Raw genomic sequence first — 13,939 nt, 5'->3', positions numbered from 1 at the left:
TCCCTGGGAAAAGGAGCCTGCCGGAAACGCGCGCACTCGGCAGGAAGGTTCCGATGCCGCAGCCGGCCCCTCCCACGCGGGAGACTCGAGGGAGCGCGCTGGACTGGGAGAGGACGAGGACCTGCCGGTGAGCTCGAGGAGGTCCCACGGGCATCGCCACGCCCAGTCGGTCCTTTGCACCAAGCCACCCTCCTCCCCAGGCAGAGTCAACCAGTAAAGTGGAGGGCAGGAGAAGGGTTACTTCGCCAGATACGGAGTGGGAAGGTGTGTGCTTCCCACTGAACTCGTGGGGAAACTGAGGCCCAGAGCGTCCAAGCGTTTGCAGATAAGCAGCTGCACAGTGGCCATGTCCTAGCAGAGCCGGAAGGGGCTGGGCTGTTGGTGCTGGAAATGATGCTCAAGGTTCTGAAGACCTGAGTGCAAATGTGGTTCACCTCCCTTCATCTGAGTCGCCCCACAGCTAAAGGCCACCACCCCGTGGGGCTGCTACATCCACCATCCTGAACCAGTTGACATCCTGGACGCTGGCTGCCAAAAGCAGTCATATTTGGTTGTGACCACAAAGTGTCTTTTCTAACTTGCTGCTGGACAATACGTTGAAAGCCAAGCAATGCACAAATTTGAATTATCAGATATGCATCCGGGGAGGTCTCTGGTTGTGGCAACAATCAGCTGGAGCTGAGCAAGTGTCTGTCTTCTTGGGAAGACCGCACGTGAGCCAGCCGCTGCTCTGGGCTGAAGTTTAACACCCCCTAAGGTTGTGTAGCCTGCCAAGGTAGCCACTGCCCCCGCCCCGTCAGTGCCCCTCAAAACACTCCAAACAGCCATCATTTTTGCCCCTTTTGGAAGTCCCCTCATGTGAGTGTCCCTACAAGGAGTGGGTGCTGCTGCCAGTCACCATCGAACAGAAGGCAGGCGTCTCAAAATGTGTGCATCAGCATCCACTGTATACACCAGATCCAGCGTCACGCAAGTTCTGGCTCTTCCCCACTCTGCGTGACAGTGACCGGCAATGTTATCAGTGGATTCAGAACACTGAGACAGCCACAACAGCACAGTAAATACCTCACTGGAAAGGGCTTCCAGAATGGCTTCAGAAAGTGACAAGGATGACAGTGCAATATGAGCGTGTTCGAACCAAGGGGAGTATTCTGAGGGAGATGCATGGCAACACCCTCTGCATTTGATCTGGTTCCCCTTCCTGCCCCTGGGCCACCATTCTCCAATACCTTCAACTATTCCGCCTACACCAGGGCTTCTGGATGGGCGCCACTGGACTTCTGGGCCGGATGCTACATTGTGACCCCATCCTGGGCTGTGAAGCGTTCGGCTGCAGCTTGGCCACCACCCCCACATGCCACTGGCACCCTCAGGTCACAACTCAGCGCACCTCAGGGTATCGCCCAGGGACAGTTAAAGCTGCAGATTTGCACAGTGTCCCCCCCCCCACAGCTAATCCCTCTCGAGTCTCAGATCCACATAACAGTTCCATCCCTTAAAGCCATGGGTATCCCACTCTGACCCCCGAAATGGTAGCAATGATGAACATTAACAGCCCTTCCTCAGTGACAACCACGACTAAATGCACTGAATCCCCAGAGCAGGTCTGCAGGGTCGATCCTAGAGGTCCCTGTTTTACAGTCGTGCTCGTGAAAGGTCACACAGCCAGAGCAGAAGAGCCAGGCCAGCTCCTGCTCCTGCCTGGCCTCAGGGCCAGTAAGCACTGCACCCTTCTCCCTGCCCCACTCCTAGCTCACCCCTGGCTCACAGCAATGGCCACTCCATCCACCCTGCTTCCTCCAATCACCTCTCCATGGCCACATCCAGGCAGTGTTTTTAAGCCCACAGATTCCGCATTAAGGCTCCTGACTTGTAGGGAACAGGAAAAGGGGACGTTATTAGAACCTCTGTAGTAAGTCCTAGTCTCCTGCAAGCCACAATAGCACAAGGTGAATTAACTTATTATACAGGCAAGATAGGAAAAATGAGACTTTGAGAAGAAGTTGAGCTTTGGGCCTGATCAGTTCTGCGCTGGTGGCAAAGAAGGAAGCCCCAGAGCTTGCAACACCTTTCAGTGCACTTGGAGAAACAAATGTAATAAATGTCTGGGAACAGAGAGCTCAGTACACTGGGAGAAACAAATGTAGCGAATGACCCAGGGGCAGCATAAGTCCTAGAGCAGTGAGGAACTGTGCAGATGAAGGTTTGGTTCCTCCCTTTGGAGGTTTGGATGTCTCCACCGGTGTGGTCCTGCCCTGGAGCATCACAGCATCTCAGGACCCTTGAAGTCTTAGCTGTGACCGGAGGCAAAGATGGAGCTGTGTCCTGACATGCCTGTAGCTGGCCTGTAGACAGGAATATTAGGCCCTAATCATGATTTTCCCCCAAAATTATGTAGAATTGCTCCCGACACTGACTTAAAGTCCTTCTTGCTGTGCTTAGAATAGAGCCCCAAAGCCCTGATGACCCCAGATAGACCTGACCCTGGCTGCCTTGACCTCCGGCCCTCGGTGCCAGGGTGCTGCCTTTCTGCAGCTCAACTCGACCACCCACCCACCTCTCTGTAGGCTGGGAGAGTGGTGCACACCTGCGACCCTAGCGCTTGGGAGGCTGAGACAGGAGTATCTTGAGTTCTAGGCCAGGTGGGGCTAAATAGACCCTGTCTTAAAAAACAGCAACAACAACAAAAAGCTGGGGCCTTGTGTTTGCTGTTTTCTCTGGGATGTCCTCTCTGCCCCTCAGAAGGATGGTGCATCTCAGGCCATTTCGATCCCCGCAGCCTGTCGTGAGGGTGTCAGCTAGGCAGGCAAGACCTACGGTCTGGTTGCTCTGTTTCCTGCCAGCCCATGAGGGCCTTGCATACTTATTGGCCTACAGTGTGACTGTCTGCCTCCCCTCTCCAAAAGGGCCCAGCTCTGTCCAGGCCAAAATTCCATCTTCAGGGCACAGGCCCCAGTGGTGAGGGGCAACATAGGACACAGGTTGAATGGATGAATTTCATCGTCCTCACTCCAAAGTCAAGCCTGGCGTTGCTGCCCTCTCCTTCAGAAACCTCACCTGTCACTTCCTGGGTGTGAGGGTCATGGAGACCTCACCTGTGACAAGTACAAACGTGCACAGCCACAGCCCCTTGCGCCCCAGAACCAGCTGGGCACCAGGTCCTGCCACCTCGCTTTCCTCACAGGACCCAGCAGCTTCTCCCGGAAATCCTGGTCTCCAGCCCTTCCCTGCACTGGCCTGACAGATCCTCCTCCTCTTGCTGGGCATCTGTCGCTGGGCATCACTCAGAGCCTTTCTGTGGCCCCCAGTGGCTGTGGAATGAAATCCAAGTCTCTTGGCCGGGACTCTGAGACGTGGGTGAGAGGCTCGTCCACCTCCCCTCACCCTCATCTGGTCTCCGTCCACACACGGCCCTCACAGCCCGGGCAGATTTGGCACAGAGCCTGATCCATCTTCCCTCGGCCTCTGCCCTCAAGAGCTGGCTGCACCGCTCCTGAATTCTGCGTTGTCACCTGCCAGGCCCAGAAGGGCTGATCTACCACCTCCATGTAACCCCTTCACCTCTGCAGGCCTCTCGCGGCCCACCGCAGCCTCCTTTCTCTCCCCCACCTGACTAGACAGCCACCGAAACCCTTCCCATTTCCCTGTTCATGCCTCCAGTTTGGAGCCTTTGTGTCTGGGCTCCTCTCCCTCCTGCCAGTGCTGTCCGACAAACTCCTCTGCCCTCAGCAGTTGCCCTCTCCAGCCTCACCCCTGATCGGTGGTCCACATCCTCCTAACTTCACATTCCTGTCCCGGCCTCACTCCTGCCACAGCCCAGGCAAGCTGGAGCAGCCCTAGCCTTGGGGAGGGCCTCTGGTGCACTGCCGATCTCCAGGAAGAGAGGCAGAGTGACCTCCACTCCTCCTGCCCAAGGTTTCTCAGAAGCCTTTCCGGATGTCCTCTCCTCTCAACTTCTGAGATTTGCCCTTGTTATTTTGCTTCCTTGTACATTGAGCCCCACTCCCCTTTGGAGAGTAATGGGATTCCAAATCTGTACCTCTGGGCCAGTTGGGCTCCAAGTAATCCACTCCCTGGGCTTTGTGTCCTCCAGTCTCTACCCAGCCTCCAATGCCCACTATTCTGCCCACACCCCATCAGTCCACTGGGCAGGATGACAATGCTGCAGCTCCTGGGCCTGTCCATCCCCTCCATTAGGCCTGGCAGGCCAGAAGTGGATGCAGGGATGACTTCCAGGGATGCTTGACACCCCAAGTAGGAATTGGGGATGGACCCATTTGGAGAGTCAGGAAGTACCTGAAACAGCCTCACTAGAGAAAGGTTCCCAGGTTATTCGGGTTCCTGCCTTACCACAGCAATATAAAAAGAATCAAAATTAATATTTACTGGAGCCTATCACTGCAGACAACACACCATGAGTTACCTACCATATAAAGAAGCTTAGGTGCATTATGTGCTACTGTTTTAGTTACTTTCTCATTGCGAAGACAAAATACTCAACACCTATAAATTAAGGGAGGAAAGTTTTATTTCAGCTTACATTTGTAGAACTTTCAGTCCATAGCTGACTCCAAGGCAGGGCAGCAGGGCAGAGGGGACATCACAGAGGAGAGACGGTCCATGGCGGAGTAGACAGGACACAGCAAAGGTAATAGCGAGCCTCCTTTTCATTCATATCTCATGCAGGCTACAAGTGGTTGGAGCCTCTCACACCATACCCAAAGTTACACTAAGCCAATTAGTGGGCTAATTTAGTTATCATACACCCCTGATCCATATTCATACACCCTAGCTTCAGCCACCTCCAAAAGGCCCCACTTGGTGTGAACAAGGGTTTGGATGGACATCTAGATAGAAGCCATGACAGCCACCTTTGTACAGTAGGTGGTCTCCGTACACCACTCCTGATATCTGGATGCCTCCCTTCCTTCTATGCACCTTGGTTTAGAAACTGTGTCCAGTTTTACGAAGTTCCTCCTAAAGAGTGATGGATTCCAGTCTATAAAAAGGGGCTGTGGCAGAGCCAGGGTTCCAATGAGAACCCAACCCCTACCTCTCAGCCCTGCCCAGGGATGGCTAGAGGGAGACTTAAAGGGTCCACAGGCCTCAAAAAGGGAGTCGCTTTCCCCCAGTCACACAACAAGTGACCGGGACCCAGGCGCTGCTCTCTGCACCAGAGATAAGAGGCCCCATGGATCCTGCATTGTCTGTCCTCCACCCAGCCCTGTGGCCCTGGACAGTCCAGGTTTGAACATCCTAAGGAAGCAGGCACTGAGCAGGCAGCTGGGGCCCACAAACGGAGCCCTGCATGAAGCACCGCCTTGGGAGACTGCAGGAGCCCTCCAGGGATTTGCAGGGCAACAGCATGGATGTGGGGCTGGAGCTCGCGGGGGCCGCTGTGTGGCTCTCGGACACGGGAGGCTCATGAGGACCTGAGAAGCCCAAGAACAAGGGACACCCTTGACTGGCTCCAGCCGGCTGTGCCAGTGGGTAAGGGTCCTCTGCTCTGTGAATGTAGACAGCAAAGAGTGGACGAGTCCTTTTGAGAGAGGACAGAGATCTCTAGAGGGATGGAGGAAGGAGAGGCTGATTCAGGTGCAGGACTCAGCTAGGAGGGAAGGGATCCATGGCATCAGCATGTGGGCAAGTATGCCGTGCTGGGGGAGCCTGGGCCTGAGAGGAGAGGCGATTACGTAAGATTCACCCCAAAATTCACCGGCTCAGTGCCCTTCTGTCCTGCATCCTCCAGCCTCCGCGTCACCCACCTAACACACCCCGAGGCCCCACGGGCTTCTCCTTTCCCTCACACCTGCAGACTTTTGCACACCCTGAGCCTGGGGGTCATCCAGGCTTGGACATGATGGCCCTGGAGAGAGTGCTGCCTTGTCCACTCCTGACACCACGGCCAAACTGCTGGACGCTGGGGACTCAGGGAAGGGGCCCAGGGTCTTCGCTGCTAAAGGCACTGTTCATCCCCATGGCAGGACAGGTTGAGCTTCCCGTGGACATAGGGACCTGCTGAGCCAGTGCCCTGCTGGCCGCCTGGGGCAGAAGGCCAGGCCGGAGCCAGTGGCACTGCCACGTTCTGCTGCCTCCAGCAGGTGGACAGCACACGGTTCCAGGCAATGACCAAGCGGCATCTGGCTCAGAACAGACGAGCCTGAGGGTCCTGAGGAGGAGGCCCCATCTCAGGGCTCATGCCGGAGGGAGGAAGTCAAAGCTCTCTTAGGATAAATTCCTTGGACTCAAACCAAATTGTTTGCAAACAAAAGCATCGGGAACCAAGGTACCACTGTCATTTCAACTCTCAGATTCGACTTTGGATTCGGCAGACAAAGAAACGGAGGCCCAGAGCAGTGAGAAATTGATGGCCACACAGCAGGTAGACAGCAGAGCCAGGGGCAGACGCCAGTGCTGGCCTGGGCGACACTGTGGAGGAGTAGGCTGGGGATGAGGGACAGCTTGGTTGGGGAAGGAACAGGTCTAGCCCTCCACATGGTGGAGGGAGCCCGACCCCTGTGGCAGATGTGGATTCGTAGACTGGGTGTGGGAACGCAGAGCCCACAAAGAGGCTGCCTTCCTCCTCCTATGCACGGATACTTCTGGGGTGGCCTGCGGACTCAGCGGGCCATGCTGGCAGAGGCCATGACCCTAACTGCTGTGAATGCCCGGGTATCCCTTATGTGCGTCCTGCAGACGGAGCAAACTCTAAACAGAAAAAACAAGTAGACCAGTATGTGGGGATTTATGAGCAGATTCTGGACCAGGAATTTGCTCAGCCCTTCGATATTAGCTGAATATAGACTAGAGACATTCCAAATTGAGGAAGCCACTTTTGTCCTGGCCAGTGTGCACACCTCTCCTTCTGACACATGTTTCGGGGCTCCATTTGCTCCACTTGCTGCCTAGGGCTCCATCCCTGTCAGTAAGACCCTGATGAACTGCAGTGTGTAGTCCAGTCCTGGATCAGCTCTCTTCTCCCATCTAACACCTCCTGGGGGCAGGCTTGTGCTGGGACACAGAGAGTGGCTTGTTACACAAACCAGTGGAAATGTGGTGTGCAGTTTTTATACATGTGGCCCTTCTCAGCTTGCCTAAGCTCCATTTCAAGTGCCCTGTAGCCATACGCAGCCAGTGACTGCCTCTCAGGAAGCTGAGGCAGGAGGATTGTTGTGAGTTTGAGACCAGCCTGGGCTACATAGTGAGACCCTGTCTCAAAGAAAAAGAAAAAAGAAAGAAAGAAACCCAAAGTATAAAAAGCAAAATGAAGGATGGATAATAGGAAACAGGGAGATAGATCTTTTGCAAATGAGGAGGGGTGGGGGTGCAATGAAGCTCAGTGGTGCCACACCTGACTGGCAACTGCAAGGTCCTGGGTTCGATCCTCCAGTACCAAAAAAAGAAAAAGAAAACCAAATGAGAAGAGGGTCGAGAGATGGGAGGGAGGGCAGGGGAGAGAAAGGGTTGAAGAAAGAATTCAGATGCACTGTGTCCACAAACAGTCTCCCCTCTGTGAACGTAGCCATTATGTCCCACAACTGTGCGCTAATGCATAAAAGATGAGCTGCTTTCAGAGCAACTGAGCACAATGTGCCAAGCAGGGGACCGTGCAGGCTACAGACATCCACAGTGGCAGCCTGAAGAGCCCAGACTCTGCTTCTGATACCAGGGCGTGAGGGGGGGAGGCTGGAAAATAGTAGAAGGGATCCCTGAAACCAGTGGCCATAAGCCAGTGCACAGAAGCCGGAGGTCCCCCAGCCCGGGGCCAAAGTCAGGCAGGAGCCGGAAGCGGCTGGAAGAAATGAGTCCTGGAAAATGAACACGCGGGCCAGGGATTTAGCTCAATGGTTCCGCCACCTGCTTTGCAAACACAAGGGCCGGAGTTCCATCCCCTCACCAAAATAAAAAATAAAAACATTTTAAAAAACAAACACACTACACAGGAAAGGCTACTCTGCACAGAGGGACAGCCCAAGATGGACACCGGTGGGCATTCAGGGCACAGTCACAGAGGTGAGAGGAGGCTGGAGAGCCTGGAGCACTGCCTCCAACTCCAGGCCTCAGGGCCTCGGGGTTTAGCTCAGTGCTAGAGTGCTGACCCATCGTGCATGGGGGAATCCCCACTCACAAGGGGGCTGTGGAAAGGTTTCCAGCCATGGGAGGGACAGGATCTGGTCTGAAGTAGGTCACCCACTATGGAGAGCATTGTAAAAAGAGCGTGACATGAGCACAGCCATGTTGACCTGTGATTCACCCGAGCGGTGTGGACGTGCCGTCGCCCATAGCAACGGGCTAGTTCAGCTGGTGGTCTGATCTGTTGCCTAGCAACTGTAACGGTTTCCTTCTGGAATGTGTGGGCGGTACTCTCGCTCCCATGCAGCAGGAAAGTATAAAAGGAAGAGGTTCTGTAATAAATAAAGCAAGGAACATGAGAAGCAAAGTGCCTCCCGTCTCTCTGTCCTTGTCCTTTCAGGTTTAGGACCTGCTGGCAGGATCCTGGTGTTGGGGCTCGCGACAACCCACCAACCCCATCCTTTCCTGGGGCTTAAACTCCAGGCCTTTCCACAGAGCTACATCCCCAGCATCTTTTTAATTTTTAATTTATTTATTTTGGGTACTGGGGATTGAACTAGGGAACTGGTGCTTTCAAAGCAGGCAGCGGAACCAATGAGCTAAATCCCTGGCCCTTTTAATTTTTATTTTGAGACCAGGTCTGGCTAAATCACCCAGGCTGGACTTGAACTTGTGTCTCTGCCCCCCAGAGTGCTGGAATTACAGGTGTGCACTACCACACCTAGCTTTACCTGAGTTTTAGAAAATTTTCAACCTGTGTGTTTTAGAGAGGGCTAGAGAGGGGAGCTGAGAGACTTGGGATGCAGCTGGTGCTGTAACCAAGATAATAAAAAATAAGGTCTGAATTAGAGGAGGGTGTTGGAGATGGAGAGAACTCAAGAGTGACTACTACGGGCTTCTTAGATGTCTTCGTTAATGCTCAACGGCCCGATTTCAGTGCAATGAAGAACTTCAGAGATGCAGAAGGATTTCAGCATGCGAAAATAATAATACCATTCGTTCCTACATGTTTCATAGTGTCTGAGCAAAGAGCCCTTAGGCTGGTAATTTTCTACATGATTTTTCTTTTCCCTGAGTGGTGAAGAATCATTTGCTTCAGGAGTGACGAACAAGAGGCACAGAGAGGGAGGTCACAGCTCAAGGTCACGCTTGCGACAGACTGAGGTACGATCCCCCAGCATCCCTATCCCTTAGCCCAAGCTGCCGTTTTCCTGTTCCCGGTCCCACCCCCCGCCCCAGTCCACCGCCTGAGACAGCCCTTCTAGCCGCCTCCCACTTCTCCATGGTTTTCCTTCCTTAACCATCTATCCGCAAGATTCTTCTCGTTTCCCTTCCAACCTGGCCCTTCTATCGGCCGCCCATCTCTCTATGGTTGCCCCTCTTTCCCACCCGTTCCCCTTGGCTCGTCACTTTCGCTACTTCTCGAGCCCTTCAATTTGGGGTCCTTCCGTCCAGCAGCGGGGCTGCCTCTCTGGTTCCACCGAGCAGAAACAACGGCCCCGAGGAGCGATTTTAGAAAAGGGTCAGGGTGTGTGTGTGAAGGGAAAACCTTTTAGGGAGAGACCTTGGGAAAAAAATTGCGCGTTTCCGGCCCCTTGTAAAAATGCTCCAGCTGGAAACACAAGGCGCAGAGACAAAAGATCCACTTTCTTCTGGGCCCAGTTTATCCCCTCTGATAAGGGGTCTCCCTTAAACGTCCACTCTCCACAGAGTAATTTCCTGTGGTTCCATTTTTGTTCCCCTAGGACAGACAAGGACATTGGGAATGCCCACTTCATTATACAGACTAGGGGGAAAGCGACCAGGAATGAGAAACTCGCTTAAAGCCAGGCACCAAAGGGGCTCTTGAGTTTCAGTATTTAAAACCTCCATGTTTTTCTGTTTAAAAATAGATGGCATAGGTAGTAACCAGGAAGCCCTAAAGGAGGCTTGGAGGGCTTTCACAACCAGGTTCCAGGCTTTACAGAGCTAAATCTCCCCTCACAAAGCAAAGCAGGTATTTTTTTCCTTAGAAGTAATTAAGCTCCCAGCAGTCCAGGAGGCCGAGGCAGGAGGATTGCAAGTCTAAACCCAGCTTGGGCCAACTTAGCAACTTAGTGAGGCTTTGTCTCAAAATAAAAAGGCGCTGGGGTTATCGTTAGTGTGAAGGCCCTGGATTCAATCCTCAGTATTTTTAAACAGGAAGAAGGGGATGCGGGGAGAAGATGTGACTGAGTAGGTATCGAGTTGAATTTACCAGGAAGCTACTGAAGCTTACACACTGCAGGCTCCTCACTGGCACCAGCCCTTCCCTAGCTAAGGTGTCCACAATTCAGAGTATTTAAGGTTATTCACTGCCTAGGAGTTCTGCAGCTCTGGTAAAATCACACCTGAAACTTGATTAGGATTTTCCCAAACTTGACAACAATACTAAAACCACCAAAGTTGTCGATCTGACATAAAATGTTGCTAAACTATCCATTTTCCACCAGTGTTGCTAGGGATCAAACCCAGGGCCTCATGTGTGTTCTACCACTGACCTACAACCCAGCCCAATAATAAAATTTGAGTGACCATATAAAGACAAAGTTGGCTTTCTATTTTCCATTTAATATGGTTTTACAAAATATTTGTATGAGGAAGGGATAAGAGAATGTAGGAGAAAAGATTCTCAAAAAAATAAATTAATTTTTTTCAAAGTTTGTGTGCTTTAAATTTGGGGAATGGTGATCCTCCTTTAAACGTAGTCACTTTGGATTCATGTTTTCATACTAAATAAATGTTCATGAGTATATCTTAGTCTGTATTTTATTATTCTTGTTTGCTTAATTGCATAAGAGACACTCATTTATCCTGCTCAGTGAGCTCTCATTAAAAATTAGTTATTATTGCTAATATTATTGTCATCCACAGACCCACCCAGGAAGGTTTGAGGATGAGCTCTTTGAGGGCTACTATTGGCTTAGGGTGTCAGAAGCCATTGTTCTTAGCTGCCTGTTTACTCATCGGTCCACTTCCCATCTAGTGCACAAGTTGCATTGTACAACATCGTACCACACAGCATAGCGAGGGTCATTAAGCACCCATTCCACGCCACACCCCAGTGGGGCTCTGGAGACAAGCTAAGAGTGGTCCAGATGTGATCTTCAACTCCACAGGGCTTACACTTGATGAGAACCATCCTGGAATTTATCTGAGGTTTTCAAAAATCTAAGGGCTGGGTATTCAGCTCAGTGGTTTCGGCGCCTGCCTAGCAATCGCAAGGTCCCAAGTTCAATCCCCAGTACTAAAAATAAATAAATAAATAATCAGATTTAAAATGTGTCTACAGGATCCCAACACCATTTTAAAAATGAAACTTGTCACAGGAAAAAGTTGAAATTGTTGTACAGTGAACACTCATAGACCCACTGTGTAGGGTTATACATTTTCTTTTTAGAGACAGGGTCTCACGTTTCCTTGGTTAACCTCAAATTCATAAGCTCAAGTGACACAGCTGCCTCAGCCTCCCAAGTATCAGGGCCTACAAATGTTCACAACCATGTCTGGTTTATTCTTTTTTTTTTTTTTTTAGGGTCCCTCTACGCAGCTCAGGGAGACCTCTAACTCACAGTGATCCTCCTGCCTCAGCCTCCCAAGTTGCTGGGATTACAGACATATGCCACCATGGCTAACCGGGTTCATTCTTACCATTCTTAAATTCCTATAATTTGAAAAAAAAATCATCTAGAGTTTAATTTTGTCTTTTTTTTGGGGGGGGTTGTTTTGTTTTGTTTTGTTATTTTGTACCAGGGATTGAACTTGGGACCTTGTGCTTGCAAGGCAGGTGGTGGGAACCACTGAACTAAGTCCCTGGCCCTAGAATTTAAGTTTTTTTTTTTTTTTTTTTTTGGAGACAAGGTCTCTCTATGTAGTTGACACTGACCTGGAACTCACTATGTAGCCTAGGTCTCAAACACACATCGATCCTCCTGCCTCAGCCTCCCGAGTGCTGGGATTACAGGCGTGCGCCACTACACCTGGCTAGAATTTAATTTTGAAAGCTAGTTCTTTATGTTTAATCTTTATTGAAGCATAATTCACATATATGTCCCGTCTATTTGAAGTGTACAATTCCACGGTTATGTCTTCAATATGTATAAATAACTCCATGGCCAATTTTGCAGCTTCTCTTGAGACAAGATTGCACTCTGCAGACCCGGCCATGCTCACCGCCCTCCTGCCTCAGCCTCCAGTTCCCAGGTCTCTTATTTTCTTTTTGGGGGGTCTCTTATTTTCAAGACAACAGGGAAAGAGTGACAAAGTCAAAGCTGGGCATAGCAGTACACACCTGTGAGCCCAGCACTCTGGGAGGCCGAGGCAGAAGGGTCTCGAGTCTAAGCCCAGCTTTCACCATTTAGTGACTTAGTGAGACTCCATGAGCTGTGATGCCACTCAGTTACACCAATGTAGGATAGAATAAAATTACTATATTTGTATGGATGGGAGGATCCCGTGAGGCACAGGGTCCACAGCCCTTGGAAGTTGGAAGGTGACTGGAGGCAGAGGAAGGCAGGGCATAGCCGCCACCCAGGTGAACTCCTCAGGTGGGATCCCCACACTGGTTTCCATGGTGGCTGTACCAGTTTACACTCCCACCAACAGTGCAGCAGAGTTCTCTTTGTCCTGCCACCCCACCAGCACTTGTTGTGGTTTCAGTTTTTGGTTTTTGGTACTGGGGATTGAACTGGGGACCTTCCTCCTACCTCAGCCTCCTGAGTGCTGGGATTACAGGTGTGTACCACCATGCTCAGCTGGTTTCAGTTTTTGATGACAGCTGCTCTGGCTAGAGTAAGGTGGACCTAGGAGGTGATAAAGCTTCGGACCAACAGCCGCCATAAGCAAGGGTAGCAATGAATGCAAGGCCACATAATCGCCATGGCTACTACCAGGAATCACCAAGGAGCAACAGACCTTGTCAGTGTAGACCCGGGGTCCAGCTCATGCTGATGTGAGCTTATTCAACATAAGACCCACACACTCCTGGTAAAGAGGAGATGGAAACAAAATAACCTCAGGGGGAGGGAGAGTGAAGGGGTGGGGCCGTGCAGAGCACTCAGAGTGCATCCGTTGTGTGTATTTTAAGGTGTGTGTGTGTGTGTTGAGGCCTTAAACTATGTAACCCAGGTTGGCCTCACACTTGTGGCAATTCTTCTGCCTCGGCTTCCTGAGTGCTGGGATTAAAAAGTCTGTTTTAAAGGCTGTGTAAACTGAGGCTGGGTTTGTGGCTCAGTGGTACAGCACATTTTTGGCATCCCTGGACCCTGGGCTCAATCCACAGAAACATGGGGGGACAGTGCATATTCAGTTCCGACTCAGCAATAGCACTCCATGAATACGTTGGTCAAAGCAGGTTTTGTTCTAGGAATAATCTCAAAGTTCAGTGATTTAACTCGACAAATGTTCATCTGATCTTACTTTGTTACTGAGGTTCGAACACCGGGCTGAGCTACACCCGCAGACCTTTTAGTTTTAAAAATTTTGAAACAAGACCTTGCTAAGTGGCTAAGTTGCCCAGGCTGGTCTGGTCTCAAACTTTCGGTCATCCTGTCCCAGCCTTCCAACACGCTGGCATCAAGCGGGCCCACACCCGGCTGCCCACGCTCAGCTCAAGTGTGCTGTTTCCACGAAGGCCAGCGCCCGGCTCGCGTTCACAAGGTGCCCCGGGGCTCAGGCTGCCTCCGGTCACTCCCTTCCCAGCGCCCCCGCCCAAGCACGGCGAGGAAGTCGTGGAGGGATGGCCCAGCGGTCTCCCCGCGTGCAGAGGGTCACACGTCACACTGTCACCCGCCAGACAAGCCCCGAGGCCACATTCACCTTTGAAGGACAGTGGGCCGACGGCGCCCCC

General features: G+C 51.7%; 1 protein-coding gene across 1 annotated transcript in view; it reads right to left on the bottom strand.

The window, feature by feature from the left end:
• Positions 1-348, bottom strand: part of LOC104857249 (zinc finger protein 581-like) — a 4,359-nt gene extending 4,011 nt beyond the window's left edge. The window contains exon 1 of the mRNA XM_033766049.1: positions 242-348. Coding sequence (XP_033621940.1) covers positions 242-348 — 107 coding nt within the window. The remainder of the gene's footprint in view (positions 1-241) is intronic.
• Positions 349-13,939: the final 13,591 nt, after the last annotated feature.

The sequence above is a fragment of the Fukomys damarensis genome, unplaced genomic scaffold (genome assembly GCF_012274545.1).
Source record: "Fukomys damarensis isolate Sample0158 unplaced genomic scaffold, DMR_v1.0_HiC HiC_scaffold_19, whole genome shotgun sequence".
Classification (NCBI taxonomy): Eukaryota; Metazoa; Chordata; class Mammalia; order Rodentia; family Bathyergidae; genus Fukomys; species Fukomys damarensis.
Note: the sequence above shows the minus strand (reverse complement) of the source record. Positions and strands in the feature narration are given on the sequence as shown.